This window comes from Hippoglossus hippoglossus, chromosome 17 (assembly GCF_009819705.1).
Source record: "Hippoglossus hippoglossus isolate fHipHip1 chromosome 17, fHipHip1.pri, whole genome shotgun sequence".
NCBI lineage: Eukaryota > Metazoa > Chordata > Actinopteri > Pleuronectiformes > Pleuronectidae > Hippoglossus > Hippoglossus hippoglossus.
Window position 1 is genome coordinate 21,592,353 of NC_047167.1, and position 22,739 is coordinate 21,615,091.

A 22,739-nucleotide genomic window follows, 5' to 3' on the forward strand; every position below is an offset into this window, starting at 1 on the left:
TCCTCTTTACACGCGAGCTGAATTCACACACGCAGGCGTTTGCTTCCTTTCCAGTGCTAATATCACGACGTGTTTTTCATTACACGTCTGCCTGACGCCTCCTGGATTATCTCAGCGCCTCGTTCTGATCAGCTCGCTGCTTCTCCATCGAGTCTCAGTCCACCTGTCAGAGCAGAAGCAGATTAGTGTTTGAAACACACGTCTGTGCAGTGAACGAGGTGACAGACAGGCCCAGTGTTACAGAGCCCGTGCTGCCGTCAGTGTTAAAAGCTTTGCTGTTCAGCAGGCGGCCGGCAGCAGGGCGGAGGAGGGAAAAACAAAGAGAAAGAGAAGTGGATATAATGGCTTTTTGTGTTTGGCAAAGAAAGAGGGAAAAACCAAACTGAAAGCACATGTCAGTCCACGTCAGATAACTCAACCTGTCATGGCAGGAGACAGTCACAGTCATACACGTCTCCTAAATGAATGGGAATCTAGTTTGACTGGAGCAACATTGTCTGAACCATGGGAAGATAAGACGTCGCACAAGAGTGGTGAAGTCTCTGCAGGAAAAACAGCTGGAGTCCTTCAAATGGAGAGAAGCAACTTTGAAGTGGTTCTGTCAAACCGAGCTTCAGAAATCTGCAGTTCCTTCTGTAACTGGTGTAACTGGGGTAACAGTGGGATGGAAGGTGAAAAGAAAAATCTTGGCGACCTAAAATATCCCTGGAGTTTAGAAGGTAATCATGTAAATGAGTCTGAGAGTTTGTCTCGACCTATAATCATCTCTCCTCAAGAATAACCACATTTCCCGAACACCATAAAAATACTGACACCTCCACGATTTTTCAACGTTTCAATATGACAAAGTGACGTTAGCCAGAGATCGTTACAAAGACGTGAATTCAGCATTTACATGTCTGAATTATTTACAGATGAAACAAGGACGTCGACACCTTTTTTTTAAAAGTCCAACACTGTTGCATCGGTTTTCACAATGTACAGAAAAGCAACAGAAAGACAACACCGGGTGCAAATTGCTCTGTTTCTGCCTCCACATGCTGCAGAGCCACTTCTGTGAATGAAGTCTCCCAGTGGCTCCGAGTTCAGTGGGAGGTTCTGAGGCGTCTGCACCTCCAGTTCACCGGGGTCGTCTCCGGCTAAATGAAATACTCCTTTCGGTTTTCACTGCAGACGTTCTGGGAGTCAGTCTGGCTGTTGAAGGGAAAATCGGGGCTGTCCTCCCGCTTGACTCCCTTCACCTCCTGATTCCGATACGTCTCTTTCCTGCGGTAGAGGAATCTGCCCGTTATCGCCAGGACGGCCACGACCACGAAGATCACCACCGCTATCACACCTGCAAGAGGCAGAGCACGTTTAAAGATGTAGAAAGGCTGAGATATAATGAGTATGAATGTTATCTCTCCCTCTACAGTCACTTTATTCCCTTTAATGTTCGGACTATCGTGCTAATCTAACTTTCAAGTACATTCAACACCGGTTCAAACCTTTTCCATCTATTCAGCTGCTGCTCCATTGAGCACGTTTGAGAATATGATCTCAGGTTCAATTTAATTGGAAAATACCACTGAAATCAATGTAATAGCACATTATATATTTTAAAAAAGACCATTTTTTAAGATAACAGAGAAAGAGCTTTAACATCAGCAAGTCATTCCTGCTCAGGTTTAATTAGGTGAGCTGCCCTTTGCGAGTCAGCCCACTCTAATGGACACTTTTAAATGACTTTTCTCAGGGTCTCACCTTTTTCTATCTCCATTATAGATTGAACCTTTTGGGTCCTCACTTTAAATCAATCCGTGCTGGCAGAGCAACAAAGTTTTAAACGAGTTTTAAACGGAGTCTTGCACCGACACAGTTCTCGGTGCTCAACATCTGTTCCACAACTTTGTTCAACCAGGTGACGCGTCGGCTCTGTCGCTTTGTTCAAAATGCAACCAACACAAACAGGGAGATGGAGAGAATATATCTCAGACAAGGACAAACAATCCCACACGTTCGTCTGGCTCTTTATGAAGAAATGAAAAATGGTCTGATAATCTGCACTAGACTGAACAAACTCAAAGACCTCAGCACATGAATATGTCTGATTTTCTTTTTTAAATCAAGGAAGGATTATGCAGAAACTACAGAACGGATCTCTACAAAATTTGGTGGATCGATGGTTTGTGGGTCAAAAAGAAAATTTGGGTTGAATCCGGACAAAGGGGAGGATCCAGCATCCCCCCCCACACACACACACACACACACACACACTTTCTTTAATAGTGAGAGATGAAGCACTTTGTTAACATATTCAGCAATTTCCCAGCAAATAAGAGCTCTTGATGAAAAAAACAGGCATATTTACGGGCTGAATATATGATGAATTAGTTAAATATGATGTTTTAATAGATGATAATTGTTACAAAATTCGATATCTGCATGATCAACTTGATAAAATGATTTTTACAAAAGACGTCCTGGTGTTTCTACCATTGACACCAGATGAAATGAGTCCCTGTACGAGTGCAGAGGAAGATGGTTCAGTACCTCCAATCAGAGCCGAGTCAGTCCTGATGGCATTGACTAAAGGTTGACCTGAACCCACTGAACCAAGGTCTAGAGAGGGAAGGACAAGAGAGTTGGAAGAAAGGAGTAAGAGAAAAGGTGGAAATGGAAGGAAAGAGAAAGAGAGAGAGGGGGGGGTGCAGAGAAAAGATAAGAGCATCATCATTCAGAGCAGATGTTGAATATAGACATAATAGACATAATATTTGTGACGTGTTTCGCGGCAGCGATAAGCCGAGTGGCGTCTGGACGGGTTGAGCAGCTTGTCAGGCGACATAATAAGAGCGTCAGGGGGACACGAATTAAAAGACACTCAAAGAAACACTCGCTTGTCGCTGTCAGCTGCACCGACTGTGGCTTCTTAATTAATACTTTCAAAATATAGCTGACAACTGTGTGTATTTTTGTCAAGAGAGTGCATGACAAGATCAAAAACCAGCCTGTTTGTTGACTGTTTGTGCCAAATTAGAAATAGAAATTAGTTTATCGTGTCCCTTAGATTTATAATTCACAAGAATGACGGACGGATAACCTGCAGATCTGAATAAGGCTTCTGACGTAAGCTACCTCAGGTTTTAACTTTAAAAGGTTTTGGTCTCATCGTTGTGTTTTATAGAATCAGTCATTCAGTTATCTTCCTCACACAGTCCAGTCTTTTAATGTGACTCATAATCTGTATGTTACCTGTGGCGAGGTGGCGTTTGTTCTCTGCTGCGTAGGGATTGGCCGAAGCCGAGGAGCCGCAGCTGGACCGGAGTAGAGGTCCGCTGATGGAGACGGGGCTGGTGTCCGGGTGGAGCAGAGCGGCTTTCAGAGGACTGATGGAGTTGAAGCTGAGCACTGAGAGACAGCCGGAGAAACCCAGAGACGCCAACCTGGACACGTCTGGATCCAGCTCAGAGTCTGAGGACGAGGACATGAGGCAACTGGATTTAAATAGAACACAAATTACATTTTTATACTTGAAAGTTTAAAATAAAAGCTCATTTAAATTCTTCCCTGAACATTTGTCGTTTCATGACATGATGCTAGAAACTAGATGATCTACTAGTTTTCCTTTTTCTTTTTGTTGAATAAGACATAATTACTTTATTTGTCTTTCCCACTGACGCAGATTAAAACTAAATAACATGTTTTAGAATAAAGCCCATTTCTTTCTGGATCTAATTAACAATGATTTTATTGTGGAATCAGCGAAGGAGGATCTTGGTGTGTCCGTGAATATTGGCGTCATTATTCCATCAGACTTAATAAACGGATGAATAAACTGTTTGTTATGGACTTTTCATTTCATGGTGATCTGTCCAGTGATGGTGTCACTGCCGTCCTGTGACCCATGTGTTGTGTTTGTGCAGCAGGTGGTGACACTAACTTAATTTATTTTCTAGAATACAGTGAAATATCGACAAATGGCAGAAAACCGTGTAAAGTGAACGAGCTCCTGTGAAACATGTCATCCACTCATTATGTGGAGTAACGATCTTCTTTGTCTGCTGTTAATTCACATGTTTTTTCTCCTGAGAGCAGCAGCGGGACACAAACACACAGAGTCAGGGTCAATTATCCTCAGTCCCCAGCCGATCCTGCAGGACGTCGAACACACGGCGTCCCTCATTACAGTAGACACACCGTCAGTCCATCACTCCAGCAGACAGATGTGCAGCCTCGCTCTCTATCTGTTCATTTCGTTGACTTGAATCCCTCCATCGTTCACCTCCGCTCTTCCACAGCCGTGTAAACAGCAGCTGTGAGAGCCGACGGTAACCGGCCACATCCCTGTTTGTTCAGACGACCGGGGGTGGGGGGGGCGACTGTGACTTTCACCAGGACGTGTTCATGTTGATGAGCAGCAGGAAACATGACGGCAGCCTGTACTCTCAGCTCCTACCCTCCTCACTCCATCAGCCCTCTCCCTGTTCCATTAGTCCGGCTGATGGATGATCGGTTTGTCAGGAAACGACAGAAAATCCACTTTCCTGCTGCTTCTTGTTCTGAACCTGATCCGACTCTGTCGCTTCTGGTTTGACGGAGGAGACGAGCGGTCGCACGCCGACACGACGGGGTTCAAAAACTTGAATTTACTGAACATGCACAAAGATAAAAGGGTTTATTATTACTTACTCCATAAGATATGTGGTGTGATCTTGCCCGATCTTGAAATATGGATTAATTTATATTGATATTTTTGGGCTGAAGCCACCGATGACAACTTTGCATTTAATATTTTCCATATTGATCAATTTCATGCCTAGAAATGTGAGTAATTAAAGTTTTTGAGCAGCAGAAAAGCCTCTGAAACATCGATAACAGCCCGAGACACTCACAGTCTATATTTAATTGAATCTGAAGAAATAGAATAATATAAAGAAAATATTTCTTGTGTTGGATCCAGGTTTGTTGAGACGGGTTCAGGGCTTCACTTGGACAAGTTCAAAATAAACAAATTGAATCAAACCAATGAAAATCGAAATAATTGACTTTTTTAAAAGTTCAAACGGAGAAAAAAAAGATAGAGACCCAGACATTTCTGGAATGTTTGTATCTGAAAATGATTTGCTGCAAACTTATGATCCTGCATGGCACCAAGACACACTTATATAACAAGATATTCCTATGTAACATTAATTGCTGTCCTTCTTGGTATAGAGAACTGCTGATGGAAAAAGTCAGTTTAAAAAGCCGACTTTGGTTGTTATGACTCGTGCCCAGCGTGTTTCCTTCTCAACTGACGGCGTCTCAGATCCTCTATTGTGTTTTATTAATCGGCTGGAACGTTTATTTTCCATGTGGATCCAGATGCCAGAGAGAAAAATAACTGAAAATGTCCGAGACATGTTTCCTGCAGTGATGTTGCACGTGTCCGACCTCATACGCATCAAGTGGAGCCCTGCACACAACACGCTGTCACCGCTGTGAGCCGCAGTTCGAAGTTTAACACGACAGCTGAAGTATTTTTTCTGTTTACAGCTCTGCCGCACTTAACATTCAATACGATACAGTGATTTAATTTCCATCCTTAGTGCTAAAAGCTTCTCTGCATTCACTTCTGTGTGTTTTCTCATACGAAGACACAGAGGCCAAAGTTCTGAGAGCTGTTATTCAAATGAGCCTGAGTGCTGTGTTCGTAAAAATACTCTTTTGCTTTTACTGCGTCCTCACTTACCGAGCACTCTGCCCAACACCAGAGACTTGATGGCGTTGAATTCTCCGTCAGACGACAGGTTGAAGTCCTCTCTGCTGTTTTGGTTGATCTGGAACAAACACAAATCTCGTTGATTGTTGGGAAAAGGAATAATCATCTTTCATCTCAGCAGCTCAGGAGGAGAAGTGATGGACAGTGTCCGAACTCTCCGTGGAAAGAACCCATGAAAGTTTGGATCCGAATCGGGGGGGGGGGGGGGGGGGGGGGGGGGGGGGGGGGGGGGGGCGGTTCCAGGGATATTTTTTCAATTTCTTTAACATTGTAAGATGAGTTTTTTTTGACATTTTCAGCCATTTCCCAGAGAACAACTCATGGAACTTGATGAAAAAACACTTTTAAGGGACTGATATTTATGACTCTGTACAATTGGTCGGCCTGATTGAAGTTAATGAGACTATTGGGTCTTGGCAGAGCTACGTGCTTCTCTACTCTCTACTTTACCTTATATTATTTGATCTCTACTAACTAATATAGATTTTAGATGTCGCAAAGGTTAAATAAAGTACAGAAAATGGTTATAAGTCGATTATGCTGATATCAAACGGCTCCAGATAAAGTTTTCTTTGCCCTAAATCAACATGAGCTTCTGCAGCTGGAATCTTTCTCCTCCCGTGTTTGAGCTTGATCTTGAACGGGCTGCGAGCTTGAACATGGAACCCTCAGAGGAACACGCAGACTCTGGCCTCCCTGATAACAGGACGCAGCGTGTCGGCCGCCCACAGTGACTCATTTTTCAACGGGACACCTGCTCAGGGGAGAGGATGTGATTCTGTCCGTGTGGAGACCGGACGCTGCCGGCCGTCAGCAGCCAGCTCCATGGAACTGCTGAGGAGGTTCGCCCGATGTCCCCGGAGTATGTTGCTAACGACATAATGACTCAAGGTGATAGATGTCGACAAGATGAGATGCACCTCGTATGTCACTGGAGCCTCACAATACTCCGGGGGGGGGGGGCTGCACCCATGCAAGACGAGGTCACCTTGTATTTCATATCGCGTCTTGATAATTATACAGACGTTCAGTGCGCTGGGTTAGATGAAGTTCACATCATTTATCATGTGAGGTTAACAAGATAAGAGATTCACTGGATCCAGATATGATTAAGATGCTTCATATTTCATGTGGAGCTGCTTTAATGTGTAGTTTGTCCCTGCTGCCCTGCCGTAGCTCCGCCCACATCACTGGGGCTTAATTAAAGCTGAGAGGAACAAGACAGTGTCTGTTCCTGCAGAATCCTGATTCTGTGTCATGATCGCAAAATAGAATAAGTAGGATATATGGTGCACAACTATACTGTGTGTGTGTGTGTGTGTGTGTGTGTGTGTGTGTGTGTGTGTGTGTGTGTGTGTGTTGTTACCTGCACGGACACAGAGTCGCTCAGCCTCCTGACAGTAACTGTGTGTAATTGTCCGTTGGCCAAACTCTTCACTCTGCTCCTCAGCACCTCTGCTTCTCTGCTGCTGTCCAGCTTGTACCTCACCTCCAGCTTATCTTCACACACACACACACACACACACACACACACACACACACACACACACACACACACACACACACACACACACACACACACACACATACTTGTTTTAAATTGAATCTTTTTCTCTTGCTGAAAAACATTTTGACTAATCTCGTTGTTTTTTCATGAGTCTTAATGACGAGCATCTGACTCAATGAAGCTTTTTATATATCAAGAGCATCAGGGTTACATTTTTCTATCAATATGAAAACTCCAGCTCCAGACACATTTTCAGAACATTTCATGAAAAGCCAGTGAAGTCTGTGGATTTTTAACATTGAGAAAGATTATAAGAAATTAAAATTGTCCTCCAGGTGAATACAGAATAACATCTACATTTTTAAGTATAAATTAATAAATACCACAAAGAACATTACATTAATCTGTTCTCTGTATTACAAACACGTATTTACCAAGAACTAATAATCATTTGTGATTCAGTTGTAGCTGTTGTTCCTGATAACAGTGAAAATAGTGACAAAGAAAATTGCATTTGGTCTGAGGAGATGTAAAAGCCGCCGAGGGCAAAAGAAATAAACAATAAAAAGCTCTCTGGAATTTCGTTGAACTTGAGTTTAACACCATTTACCTGACAACTCCAGCGTCAACAGGAAACCTTAATGCACTGCTGTCCATCAGCTGTGAGTCATTAACAGCAGAGAAATCCATTTACAGCTAATCTAGCAGCAAAGTGCCTGTTTTATTAGACTTTATTAGACAGATTTTTAAATTCAAAGTGCCTCCTTCTCTTAAAAGCCAAACTCACTCACAACATCACCATCCGAGTCCAAAGTTTATAAAACACCTCAGCGAGTTTTCTGCTGTTTTATTCTGCAGCACACTGACCCGTCGGCCATTAAAAGCTGCAGAGAACCTTCCCTCCCTCAGCATCACCCATCAGCTCCCACTGATAAAACCACTGAACACTTTCTGTCCTTTCCCAGCCAGTCCACCCAGCTGGACAGATTAAAAGCCAGTAGAGGCTGACGGGTTGAATCCAGAGAAGAAGAAAGATCGGACAGATCCTGATGGATCTGGGAAAGCTGCGGAGCGAAGGATGAGGAGGAGGAAGGAAAAGGGGGAGGAAGATGTGAGGAGAGGAAAGTAATTGGAAAACGTTGAGAAAGGAAGAGAAGATTTGGAATGAGGGGGAAGATGAGGGGAGAGGGAATTAGATGTTCAAGGGGTGAAAGGGAGGCAGAATTTGGAGGAAGGAGGATTATAAGGACATTCAATCTCAAATCTGAACGACCTGGAGGAGAGACGACAAGAAAAAGAGGTGGAAAATGGAGGTTAACAGGCGGAGGGGTGTTTTTTACGATGTTGTAAAACCTACAGGAAAGAGAAGCCAGGGAGGAGAAGACCAAACGCACTCCTTCAAACTAAGAGCCTCCTCCTCACCGTGCTTGTTGATGAGCAGGGCCAGGTACTCTCTGTAGTACGAGGACACGTAGAGCAGCAGAGCCGGACTCTGATTGGTCCTGAAGCTCAGCGAGACGTTCTCTCCTCTCAGCGTCATGTCGGAGTAGATGGAGGACGGCAGGGCGCTGCTGTTCCTCAGCAGCTCGTACGGCTCCTTGAAGGTGTAGCTGACCGACGTGGTGGACTCGAAGGTGGCCGACACCTCTGCAGGAAGAGAGACACACTCACTCTTATAGCAACATCAGAAACGTAGATAGTATATATATGTATAGATGTGTGCCTCATCCTGTTGATGCAGATCTAATCGTCTGTGGGAGAAGTGCTGTTCTCCTGCAGTTGAACTTCAGGTTGTTTAACGCAGATACAAAGTTCAATGTGATGATGTTTTTTTTTTAATGCGATGAATGTAACAGCAAACAAATGGTTTGAATGGACTGAAATCACTCAGCCTCAGTTTGCATGAAAGCTTTGGTTCAATACTTGTTGAGTGTTTCACTGCAGTAAAAGGTTCACTGGATTTATAAAGGCTCTCAACCTTTAAACTGACAAACACCCACATGAGGATGTTCTGAATAACAGTCTCAAGTCTCCTCTTATTATCTTGTGTTTATTTCATCTTTAGTGTTTTTTAATACCTCATGAGAAAACTGTACATCGTGTATCTCTGTCCAGTTTGAAGCTCAGTAACACGTGGACGGTACCTGAGTGGCAGAAGACTCCGGTGAACGCCGACAGGCCACAGTCGCAGTGGAAGCCGGTGGCTCTCTCCACGCAGCGGCCCTGGTTCTGGCAGAGCGAGCCGTAGCTGCTGCAGTGGCCCGGGCAGCCGGGTCGAACCCCGGGTGTGATCCTCGCCCTCTCCTCCAGGTCCAGGGTGACGCCGTTCAGCTGCAGGGAGCGGATACAGCCCCGGAAGCCCTTCTGCCTGGACGCTGTTCCTCCTGACCACATCGACACAGAGGGGTTATACTTCACCTTTTCTTTACTTTCATGTGAATGGCATCAACAGTCGGCTTCAAATATAGAACAATTACTCCTGTGATTTCTGTTCCTCGACCTTTCTTTCATTTCTTTGTGTGTTGACAAGTCTGTGTGATTCTGTGTTTTTCTTTATTCTGCAGCTGTCAACACTCGTGAAATGACACGATGAAGAAAACACAGATGAGGCAACAACAACTGTCGGTGGAAAACTGATCCGGGGCAGAACTTTTATCAGCTGTCGTTATCTCTGCCTGAAAACCATCATTCTGAAGGGGGCGAACAGGCTGCCGGGCTGAATCACTGTCTGGTTGTGTGTCGGGATGTATATCTGTGTGTGTGTGTGTGTGTGTGTGTGTGTGTGTGTGTGTGTGTGTGTGTGTGTGTGTGTGTGTGTGTGTGTGTGTGTGTGTGTGTGTGTGTGTGTGTGTGTGTGTGTGTGTGTGTGTGTGTGTGTGTGGAGCAGGAAGCCAGATCTTCCCTCTTCCCCATCACGTCTCCTCCCACCATTCCCAGCACGTCACTTGCAATTTGTCCGATTCGTCCAAATAATGGGTTCCGACCGAAGGGCAGTGAAATAATATAATGAACACATGTCCACCTTCACAGACACACTGTGCTGTCACGTGTGACATGTGGCAGGAATTCAAATCTGACGTCCTGTCATTTCTGCACAGACGCTGGGGGTTGGAACTGGAGAAGAGTTTTCTGAGAGAGAGGTTTCCTTCGTGTGATGACTGGAGAACTTGAGCCTGTATAGTTCCTGGCGTCATATGTTGGACATGACAGCATCTTGCAGGGTAAGAATTAAGAAGAGAAACTATACAGAATCTCAAACTCATCATTACAACAGCAACTCACGGCGTCACATCTTCATTAAAACTTTGTGTCACTTCATTCCACGTTCTCACATATAGAGGAATCCTATAGGGAACCCTAGAGACGGGGAATCGCCCCAAAGCTTCCAGGAATCATTTCCGCGACACCGAGATCATTTATAAAAAGTGTAATGAGGGATTTGGAGGGGGGATATCAAAGCAAAGATCAAAAAAGTCCCAGAGCAGAAAACCTCTGACCAAAGCAGCAGGGCTATCGGCGAGACCTTCAAGATCAGTGGGAGTTTCACCCTCGTCTACAAGCTCAGCTCTAACAAGACAATTACAGCGATCTCTACATGAGATCAAGGCCGTGATCAAAGGCAAAGTTTGTGGCTGAAAATACAAAAGAGCATCAACCTCTAGCTTCAGAGAGAAAAGTCTGGAAAGAGAGAGTGGACTTCGTTAGAGGAAGAAAACTTCAACAGCACAGTTTCTGTAGCTGAGAGCAGAAAATCACAGGAAAGTGTACGATGCAATAAAGCACAAACAGAATAGATCCATCAGCTGCATATTTGACAGATATCGTTTGGTTTGTTCCTGAGCAGCATTACTTCAAATGTGAAGAATCAAACCCTCAATCAAAAGGGTTAGGGTTAGGGTATCGTGACTGGTTAAATGGTTAAATTTAAAAACATTTGAATGACTTTTCTGTTGATTTATGTTTGCAGGATATTGCCAAAACATAAAGCATCAGTTCATCGTTAACAAGCACGAATATATTAATAAATATAAAGGTAAATTGCTGATGGGATAAATTTGACTAATCCTCGAAATCCAATATCAACAACAGCTAAATGATGACACCGGGGTTTATGTCAAACTAATTGTAAATACTGAGTTCCCTCGACCACACACCAACACTGACGGAGCTCCAGCAAACTGCTTATCTCTCCAAACCAGACAATCCAGCAGATAATGACAAAACCCAACAAGTGAGATGTGCTGCGTGTGAATATTTCCCTGGGACAGAAACCAGGCCATAAAGAATCCGGAGAAGCAATCGTATGCGTTATAACTCCGGTCGAGGCAATAGCACGGGCCGTTAACTGAGACACTGTAATTTACCGCATTATAAATCTGTACCAGGAATAATTAAGCACGAATAAATACACTGTGTTTGTGGAGTTATGGTTAATGAATTCATACGGGACAATTACAACAAGACTTTAAACCTGAGTCTCATAAATCCACTGCACATGATAATTCGGCTTAGTTATTCAAAAATGCAAGAAAAGATTAAACTCCAAAGAAAAGTAAATATTTCTCCTGCAGTGTCAGAGGCTGGAGTTCACCTCGTAAAATAATCCGTGCACAATAATACAGCTTGTGCAGCAATGTTGGAGCTTGTGATTGCAAAAGAGCTGAGCTGATATTAATGCTAATGTAAAAGCGCTGTATATTGTTTACTTAGTATTTGTCTGTCAGGCACTAAGCCAGTGCTCCAAACAGATAACTCATGAACAGTTTAACAGAAAATATATTAAACTTGGTTCTTTTCTTGGCCTGAACACGGAGGGTGGAAATCAAATCACACATTCAGCACATCTGCATTTAGTCGTCAGTTTTCTGTCGTGTAATTCAGAGGTGAACATATGGATTTGAGACAGTGGCTATTCAGAGCGGATTATCGGCCGATCAATATTAACCTTTATTTTCCTGCCGCTGCCGTCGCCTTAGTTTGTTTCCCTCCACGCTGTGTTTACTGATATGAAGGGACACGTATAATATTTACAGAATGATAATAACTGATGCGTTTTCATTATTTCTTCCGGACTCGGAGGTTAAATCGAGAATCAGACTGTGCAGAGCGCCTGCTGATAAATAACTTACAGGTTCGTATTCATTAAAGATTATTTAAAGACCCTCGCTGCAACAAATCCCCTCACACACTATATTTATAAACACTGCTCCCCGCTGCACGTTTATTTATTGAACGAGATTATTTGCTCAGTGGTCAGAAACCATCGACTCGGCACTTTCATATCCAGCGAGCAGCGGGTGGCTCTCGGCCAATAGCGCTTCAGGACTGTGAATCACGAGATTTCTTTCTCATTTTCCAGACGCAGGACTGCAAGAGGAGGGCAGACGTTCTGTATCTCGGTCTGCAGGAGTTCGGAGTGGGGTGCAGCGGGTGAAGAGGGTTGTGGATTCCCAGTAGAATAGACTCAGCAGACTCAGCATCTTTCACATCCAATTCTGCTGAGCGCACAACGAGCTTCCGCCAATAGCACATTAACATATGTACAAAAAGAGACTATTTTTAGCCTTTTGCCGGATTTAAAGCGAGCTACACGGGGACGCACAGCGAACATCACATCCTGTTGGAGCTGCTGGACTTATCCAGTCTTCTCGGGCCAAACAGCAGAAACTGAACGAGGTAGAATCAGACGCAGTAGAGCAGACACCTCCGCCCAAAGCCAAGAGTTTCCCTAAATTCAACCAAACTGTAAAATTGCACAAAATCATAGATATCAGTGAATCTAGTTTGAAGTTCGTACTTTTTATTTCTTTCTGTCATTGTAAGTCAACTCTGCCTGTTCGCTTCATCAGCACCTTTTGATTATTGTGAGTAAATCTGACATTTTTCTCTCTCATTCCTTGAGAATGAACAATTTCACCTTTTCAGTTTTATAAGTGATTGTAATACACGTTCATGAGCGTTAGTTTGCTGCTCAGTGTCGTGTCCATTGTCAATCAAACGTCCCCATCAATGTTTTTGACCAGTAGTTGTTCTATGGAGCTTTTTACGACTTATTTTTGTTTGTTTGTATCTCGTACACAGAATACGTGATGTACAGTCCTAGCTTCATGCTATTCCAACGATCAGCATTGAAAAAGACTGCCAACAATGAAGGTTTAAAATTCTTATAAAAAACTGGCTCGGGAAATGTTTTATTTACGAGGAGCAAGCGAATGCATTCAACACATTTATTAGGCCTGGAGAATAAATAGCTTTAGTTGTGGTAACTTCAATTGTAACCGAGAAACAAAACAATAATTTGACTGAAATGTGAATAATGTGAAATTATAAGGATCTGTTTTATAACCATAGACAAAGAAACAGATTTAATATAATATGATGGCTGAGCCTCCTCACCTATGAACAGCTGGCTGTTGAGCTGCAGGTGGAAGTGTCCGTCAGCCGGAGCCTCCTGCGTGGCGGCGGGGAGCTCGTCCAGCCGAAGCGTCGCCTCCCTGACGTTCCGCTCGGCTCGGACCCGGTGCCACCTGCTGTCGTTCAGCGGGGCCGTCGCTTCCACGCGGACTTCCAGCGGCCCGTTACCGACATCGAAGGAGAAAAGCACCTGAGTGGAGGCTGATTGAGAGACGACAGAATAGAGGAGTGGAAAGAGGAAAAGAGAAGGAGGTAGAAAGGGATTAATATTCTGTAGATGATGGAGACAAAGAAGGAAGGGAAGAACCAGAAAGGTAGAAAGTTAAATAATATTCACCATCCTACAGTTTGATAAACCAGACAATGACTCTGTTGCCAGGAGAAGCAGATCTCATTGTGTAATAATATTGTTTTATTGTTTTTAAAATATGAACTATAAGATGTAAATATTCCTCCATCACTGCGCTCAGAAGAGGTTCAGCCTCATATTCAGGACCACGGCCAGAGCCTCAGCCCCATTGGCGCAGGCCTGACTCAGCACCATGGACAGCAGCTCGGAGCTAAACGTCTGTTGTTTCTTGCGGCGTCGACTCGGATTCACTCCAACGACAACAACAAGAGACTCAGACAAAGCAAACCATCGCTCTTCATGTTCTGCCGGTGGAGGGCCGAGGATGTATCACTACGGGAGCACAGAACAAAATGAAACAACGACCACGGATCCCACGGTAACTTCATTTAGAAGCTGTTTTCAAGGCCCCGGCCACAGTGTAACACAGCGATCAGAGGCCGGCGCAAACACAGCGGCAGGATTCAGAGCTGGAACAACAACAATGACAGTGATTTCCCAGAGGAGCCAGGCTGTTGCTGCAGCAGTGTCCCTGCATTAGTTTCTGTGTGTGTGTCCCTGTCAATCCAATTTCTGTAGTAGCCTCCTCCAAAATGCAACGAAACACAAGGAGAGCCACTGAAACGGAAAAGTAAAGTAAACTCAACCAAAGCTGCATCCATGCTACTACGTGTTCATTAAACAATCGGCATGAGCCTCGGCTACGAGTGTAGAACACAACAGGGATAAACAATTACAAGTGTGCCTGACCCTGATGACTTTACTAACAGCTGTTGTTAAATTCTGAAATGATACAACTGTTTACATGTTTAGGAGACGAGATATTATTTGTGCAATATGCAAAAATCCCTGTTTACACCAGCATGTGCAAGTGCAGTGTATATATTTTAAGGCGTATTGGTGTGGACGCGGTTTAAAACTGATAAAGAGCCAAAATGAGATTGTTTAAGTTTTAGTTTGAAATTAAAATGCCGTATTCTGGATGTAGCCTAAAAAGAGTAAAGTGAAATGAAAGATTCCAAACACGAACGACTCGAGTTACTGATTCATGGCGTCTACGCAGCTCTTTTTTAAATGACACACACCACTGCCGCCCATAAACCTGTAATTCATACCTCACTGCATTACTGCCACAGCCACGTAAGCACAAGGACACCTTGTTGGGTAATACAGCCATACTTCAAATAACACGATCTACGGCGGGCTATAAACGTACCTCTTCCACCCTGCCACATTTCCATGGCACCCATAAACCTCACAACACACAGTTATTACAGTCGGTTATTACTGCCGTAATCTAAACGACACATTGTGGCGCCCGTGTGTTTGTTACGCAGGAGACAGGAATCGAATCAGGGTCACGGTGAAAATTCCCCCGAGAGTTCATGAAACACCTGTAAAATTAATTGCTGTAAAAACAAGGTGGCCACAACAGTAATTACGAGTTGCTCTTTATGGGTTTAATCTTGTTCACACATTTATTGGATGGATGGTTAATGCAATGCCGTCCCGTGTGGGTGGGAATATGGTATCAATGAAGTCAGCGCCGGTCTGAGGGAGAGAATTGATTAAAAATCAACTAACAGTGAAACCTCAGAATCAAATGTTGGAAACGCACGAGCGACACGAGAAGAAAACAATAGAAAATGGAAAACTCCACAAAATCCAGAGTTAAGTTCCATATTGGACTCTAGCTAATGTAAAGAAAAGAACACCAAGATTTCATGTTATATTTAAAATGCACACATATTAAAAAGTTAAGTGTGTTTGGACTCACAGCTCAGCTCGATGCGGATGAAGTCTTTGATGCCCAGGTTTTCCAGGAACACCCCCGAGGAGGCCGTGGTTTTAAACAGGAAGGAGATGTCGGCGCTCAGCTCGCCGTGGAAGGTGGGGAAGTGGAGGTACGACGTCTCCTTGTCGAAAAACGCGGCGTTCCACAAGTTCTCTGATAGAAACACAAGAAACCCTCTCGCTGATTAGCTGAAAGCAAAGATGAGGAGTGATTCTTTCTCTGTCTTTTTAGATACGTTTTAAAAAAGAAGACATAAAGAACGGTTGCTGTCAGGGGCTTACTGTCTCCATGACAACGGAGCGGTCCCACCAGATAGGCGGCCTCCGACCCCGGCCTCTGGATGTCACCCAGCACCAGAGACCTGACGGGGAGGCTCTCCTTGTGGGTGAGCAGGCCCGAGTCCTCAGCCCTGGTGGAGACAGAAAAGAGGGAAGTGAAGGAAAATGATGATGAAGGTGCAGAAGTAAATAAACAGGAGGAGAATGAAAGAAAAGAGGAAGAAGATAGATAAAAGAAACGAAATGAAACGTTGAGGAGAGGAAGACGATGATGAAGGAAATACAGACGAAGCAGAAGATGATGAGAACATAGATTCAAATGTTAAACAAAAACAAGCATGAGGAGAATGAAGAAACTCCACCAATCACAAAACTATGCTGGTTTGTTTGCTTGGATTTTCTGGTGTTTTTAATGTTTCATCAGTCCTGTGGTGATTTTACATGATGTGACAAGCTGATGCTAAGACTGAAGTGTGTAGGTGCAGTCTCCTGAAATAAATATGAACATAAATAGAACAAAAAACAAATTATAACCATCCACAGCTCCTTCCAAAACCAATTATGTAGATAATGTGACTGTTGACAGTGTGTAAGTATAAAAGCTGACAGCAGAGCCACATCCTCCAACAGTGCCCTGATAAAACCACATTGAAACTAGATTCAGATTTTTATTTGGATCCGCAGGCAACAATCATAAATATTAGCCACTAAACATGAACATGAATTATTCACTGAGAAAGTAATGACAATGTCCCAAAATGCCCTTTCTTGTATTGGCAAAGGAAGGAAATTAACTGGATCCATCTCTTAAATCAAATAGTTGCCAAAGTTTAATGAGTGATTCTCTGACCCAGACATCCTCCACTGTGATCATCTGTCCAGGAGTTTCAGTGTAACGCTGCTTCCTGATGAAAACCATCTCCTGAGCGGAGGTAAAAATACATCCAGGCCTGGAAGAGCTGGTGCGCACAGCACTTTGTTAGTCTAATGAAATATTAAAGAGCGGCAGCGGCAGGTCTGGTTCGTAAAGGCAGGACGACACTGATATCAGGAAAGAATAGTTTTCAACATGAGGACAGAGAGAGACGACAAGAAGAAAACTAAAAAACTAACATATATTCATAGTTTATTAACGTCAGTACCACTCCATGCCGTCGGCGTCACAGTTGCAGTAGTGCTGCGGGTCCACGCAGTCGCCCTGCAGGCCGCAGGCGCACTGTCGGCTGCCCGGCTGAGCTCCGCCCCAGTACGTCTGCACACGACCGGAACCCGGACCACCGAGCCACCAGCTGAACGGAGATCCCTCTGAAACACACAGAGCACAGCTCATACACACGAGAACACAGTTTGTTGTTTCAGGTTGAGAGTCGTCCTTTAGCCTTTGGTTCCTTTTGATAATAACAATGTATGAATAATCTCAGTTACCAGAGAGACTGTTTCCATTTAAACGTGAGTTGTTGTAGACATAAGATCTGAAACCGCAGATACAAATCAAACTTTCAGAAATAGAAACATAAGACTTTTTCTTCAGAGGAGCTTTCACTTCATTTCTCCTTAGAAACGCTGCCAAGTATATCTCAGCTTTTAAAATAAAACTGTGCTGAGAAAAAACATTGTGGCCATGATTTAAAAATGAACTACTTTGTTTATTTCCATCAATTTCCTCTTCTGCATTATTTACTTTATTTCCCAGGGTCTCCTCTGCAGACGTGTTTTAAAAAAACTACTCAAAACTTTCTTTTATTTAATTCAACCACGTCTCTTCTTTACTTGTAATCTTAAAGTTGCTTGAACCCTGTTTTCACACGTTTGATTGTTTAAACAACTTTTACTTTGTGAACATCTTCTGTTTTTAAGCTTCTGCTTTTCTTTTATGAAAATAACTTTGAGCTGCATGTTGTGCTACGGAAATAAAGTTTATAATTCTTCTTACTATTATTATTACATATGTCAATAAATACGTCCTTTGTTGTTGTTCATGTTCTTCTCTTTACTTTGTGCTCATGTTCAGACTGAAACTTTATAAGCCACAAAAACAAAACACTCCCCCACTCATCCATCTGTCTCTTCCTCTATTCTTTCCTCAATCCATCTATTGTTTGCTGTTAAACTTCCATCTCTTTGTTTTCATGCTAAACGTCTTGAAAGTAGATTTATATCACGACGTTTTCCCTTTGCTCTTTAACGCCGTGCAAAAGTTATGTGTGTATAATGGTCGTCGTTACTATTCACTTTGTCACAGGGAAGAAAAATTTCTAAACACAGAGTCGCAGCGTTAATGTCGATTAATGACATGAAATAACTTTTAGGAAAACGAAACACAGACAAACTAATTGGAGTCGATGCTCAGTCTGAAATCAATCTAACACAATCTGTTTGTCTGACTCTAAAGAGGAAGAAGAAACAAAACCTCGGAGCCTGATTAAGTTTCCAGCAACGACCAAAACAATTATTTTTCTTTTGTCTGGTGGAGCGAGAAAAATGTGCCGACCCGACGGGATCGTTTTCTCCAGACCAATTAAACATATAATGTAACAACTGTTTTTAAATTAGATTCAGAGAAAACACAAGAAGTAAAACAAGTGGGATTTAGTGGTAACATCTTAAATGTAATGATTCTTCAATATAAAAAAGAAGTAGAATTACCACCGTGTAGTTTCATGCTTCCTCTACCCAGAGGTAGGAAAAGAATAAGTGAGATTGAAAGTGGATGTAACTTAAGGAGTTGAGATGCACTTTCTTTGCTGGATTAATTAAAAAAAAAAAACGGTCTTTACCTGGAGTGTTGAGGAGGCGGGACCTCCTGCAGTGGTAGGACACTTCCTGTTCACAGTGCTCTGATTGGCCGACAGCAGCCATCAGCTGCTCTTCTCCAGTGGAGTAGTCAAAGTGAATCAGGAGCTGGTTCTGACCCGGAGACGCTCGGACTCTGGTCAGGTCCGTGTTGTTGTGCTGGATCACCATCCACGTGTCGGCCGCTGCAATCATCAACAATCATCAGGTAAAGTCATAGAGAGGGAAAGATAAATATTAAAATAAAGACAATTAAGTTCTACATCATCCTGATATAAAGACATGTAGAGAGAGAGAGAGAGGAAGGAAGGAGAGAGATAGAAGCAACGATGCAAGAAGGAAAGATAAAACATGAAGTGGGTCTGAGATGATGAGAGGAGCGCCATCATTTACAATTATGTAAACGTTCATCATACAGAACATTGAGTGATGATGGGAGGATGAAGGAGAGAGAGAGAGAGAGAGAGAGAGAGAGAGAGAGAGAGAGAGAGAGAGAGAGAGAGAGACACCTGTCATGTTGCAGTAGACCAGCTGTGGTCTGATTGGTCCGCTGCCGTCCACGTCGATGTAGAAATGTCCCGACGTGTTGCCGTTGTGTTTGTACGCCTCGCACGACTGCTCGTACACGGCTGTGAGGAAAAGAACGAGACGCGTCACGTCGACATCGACACATCGAGGGGATGATCGCACTGTGGAGGATTATGGGAGTTTGTGTATGTGTCACAACTGAATCACAACCAGAGAGGAAATCATCAGGTTTTATTTTTCGTCACACAAAGATCAGTCCAGCTGAGGGGGGACAGCAAAGACTGATGGGAATACAAATACTCAATAAACCTTGATCTGTCCCCCCTCTTCCTCTAGCCACTTGTCTTCCTCCTCCTCCTCCTCCTCCTCCTCCTCCAGTCACATACACACATACCTCCAAGGTAGGTTATGTATGTATTTATGTATCAAGGTCGCATACTTGATTTTACCTTTGACTTTTTAATTTGCTCTCTGTCCCATTCAATAACTGGGAGGAGGTTTAGAACCTATACTGCAGGCAGCCATCAGGGGGCGATCAAGATGTTTTGGCTTCACTTTCGGGGGGAGCAGTCATGTCCTCGATCTTTATATAAAGTATATTATCTGTGTCGCAATTCAGGGGCCACTTCCTTTAAAGGCCAATCTGCAGCTCCCGCACCACAGAGGGAAACTCATATATAACTATAACTACTAAGCTGTGTTGCTGCTAAGTGCATCTGTGATTGACACTCGCAGAATTCAAGTTCAAGCTGTAAACAGTCGTTCTGCCAACTGACGTGTGCATGAAAGAAACACAGCACGTCAATCACATTCATTTTTTCGTCCCTGTGCTCTTTCACTGTTTTATTTTATACTGTAACTGTAAAGATTGTCTTTTCAGTTTGCCTCCCGGTGTGTAAAAGGAAATTCATTATCTGCCTTTACTGCACTTTCTCACATTTTATCTCTGAATTGATTCTAACTTTAATTCTACTGCTCTCTCTCTCTCTCTCTCTCTCTCTCTCTCTCTCTCTCTCTCTCTCTCTCTCTCTCTCTCTCTCTCTACCTTGTCTCCAATTTGCACCTCCATAAAAAAAGATTCTCGTCTCCGTCAAATATTGAAAACTTCAAAAGTGATTTAAAGCAACAGTTTCATTCATTCTCCAACATTTGAAGGAGACAAGTTTTTTCCAGTTTTTCTTCCCTTTGGTTTGTTCTGAAGGTTTTTTGTTTAAAAGCCCAGAGTCTGTGGTGTGGGAAGCTCCTCTCATCCTCTGAATCTGGCCTTAGTTTCCAATAACACGTGGTGGCAGCAGGGCGACTCACAGCTGTGGCAGGTCGCTCCGCTGTAGCCGCTGTCCGAGCAGTTGCAGTGGAAGATGGTCCAGGACTGACTGCAGCGGCCGCCATGTTCACAGCGACTGGGAGAACACCTGAGAGAGAGAAGTCTTGTTATTAAGATAATCAGGATGAGGTTGAAACAGATTAAGTGAAATGAATGAGTGTCCAGTGAAGACACGAAGCTGCAGAGGACGTTGTCACAGATATTGATGGACATTGACTGTCGCCTGTTGTGCTCCGTGTTCCTCCTGCTCCCGGAGAGCAGCTCAACATGGGAAGTCAGGAATGGAAGCAGGGCTCATTATCGTTCCATGCAGGAGTTGTGTTTACTCCCTTTTACTTCAAAACTTTGCAAAATATGAAAATGCCCAGAGGCGTTGAAACCTTTTAATAAAACTGTATTAAGATACTTCACTGATTGGATCTGACAACCAGTTTATCTCCAGGAAACCAAACAACAGAGTGACACAGACAGATCAGCAGTAAATTCCCAATTTATACAACAAACAGTCTCCTCCAAAGCACAAACCCACTGAAATGTCATTCACAGAAACACAGTGCTCTCTGCCTCGGGGCTGTTCGTACTCAGCCCCGAGGCAGAGAGCAGAGCTTTAAACAAAAAGTCATCATTCTCCTCCTGTGAGACAATTCAGCCTGAAACCCAAAATTTGACAATTAACTTCAGTCCACACAGAAAAAACCCTGAAGAAAACCCCCGTTCTCAAGAGTCTGATTGGGAGTGTGAGACAATTTATACATACAACACGAACATAGAAGTAAAAAAATACAAAAATCTTTTACTGATCATTCTTCTTAAATCAGCTGAGAGTAGCATCATCACCATCACTACCATCTGACATCACATCAGAGAGGTTTCGTGTAATGTGAGTTCAATAATTTAGTGTGGGCTGGGAAAGATGTTCCCCCCCCCCCCCCCCCCCCCCCCCCCCCCCGGTATAAAACAAGGTGTTGAACCGATGAAGAGGCACCTTGTGGGTTTGAGTTCCATTTGTGCCGTTAATGGAGTGTTAGCTCCCGATAATAATGCTCTTTGGCACCGGCAGCAATAATAACACACACACACACACACACACACACACACACACACACACACACACACACACACACACACACACACACACACACACACACACACAGAATCACCACACATTGATGGTGAGTCCATTTTCCACCTGACTTTACAGCACAATATATCCCAGGGGCCCGAAATTCAATCAGCAGAACTACAGTGAGAACATTTGGGGATTTTTTTTGTTGTTGTCTTTCCTGGAAATCAGATTTTCTTTTTTTTTTGTTTTTGTTTTATTTCCTGCGAACACTCAGATCTGTGCCTGAACGGTGTTGTAGTGAATAATAATCTAATGAATTCAGAATAAATGAGACATTTAATTAAAACCACTGGAGGGGATTCTCTATATCAAGTGGCTGGTTCAATAAGTCTGCTCGTATTTACCTACAATACAGTGTGTGTGTGTGTGTGTGTGTGTGTGTGTGTGTGTGTGTGTGTGTGTGTGTGTGTGTGTGTGTGTGTGTGTGTGTGTGTGTGTGTGTGTGTGTGTGTGTGTGTGTGTGTGTGTGCCCTCGAGGCGGGTTTATAATTGGTGTAATTGTCTCATTAATTAATTGCAGCTATTTGGCGAGACACCAGGACGGCACACGATTGGATCGGCTCTCTCTGCCGCTCTTGACGTTATTGTGCCGACGCTGGATCGTCGTCGACGATTCGCACTTTCATTAATCATCTTAAAATCCAGCGATGAATCACACTGAAGGTCTTTATCATGAGGTCGGAACTCCAACAGTTTAATTTCAGTGTAATGTTAATCATGAGTTTATATAGCAGCTATAATTAATGTCTTTTCAGTAACAATGAATCACATGGATACTTGTATTTCAGGGGTTTTGCTTGTGTCGGGCAAACTGAAATATCACAGAACTTTAAAACTACTTTTCTGTTTTTCTTTAATGATGTAGTTCACTCTCACTGACGT

The 22,739-nt window shown here is 43.4% G+C and overlaps 1 protein-coding gene across 1 annotated transcript in view; it reads right to left on the bottom strand.

The window, feature by feature from the left end:
* Positions 1-945: 945 nt before the first annotated feature.
* LOC117777883 (contactin-associated protein-like 4) overlaps positions 946-22,739 on the bottom strand; it is a 62,054-nt gene continuing 40,260 nt past the window's right edge. Inside the window, exons 11-24 of the mRNA XM_034612951.1 lie at positions 20,713-20,819; positions 19,389-19,508; positions 18,864-19,064; positions 17,229-17,391; positions 16,090-16,217; positions 15,791-15,961; positions 13,647-13,865; positions 9,395-9,634; positions 8,673-8,897; positions 7,110-7,243; positions 5,714-5,801; positions 3,235-3,453; positions 2,533-2,601; positions 946-1,336 (exon numbers count right to left, since the gene is read on the bottom strand). Coding sequence (XP_034468842.1) covers positions 1,140-1,336; positions 2,533-2,601; positions 3,235-3,453; positions 5,714-5,801; positions 7,110-7,243; positions 8,673-8,897; positions 9,395-9,634; positions 13,647-13,865; positions 15,791-15,961; positions 16,090-16,217; positions 17,229-17,391; positions 18,864-19,064; positions 19,389-19,508; positions 20,713-20,819 — 2,281 coding nt within the window. The 3' untranslated portion in view covers positions 946-1,139. The remainder of the gene's footprint in view (positions 1,337-2,532; positions 2,602-3,234; positions 3,454-5,713; positions 5,802-7,109; positions 7,244-8,672; positions 8,898-9,394; positions 9,635-13,646; positions 13,866-15,790; positions 15,962-16,089; positions 16,218-17,228; positions 17,392-18,863; positions 19,065-19,388; positions 19,509-20,712; positions 20,820-22,739) is intronic.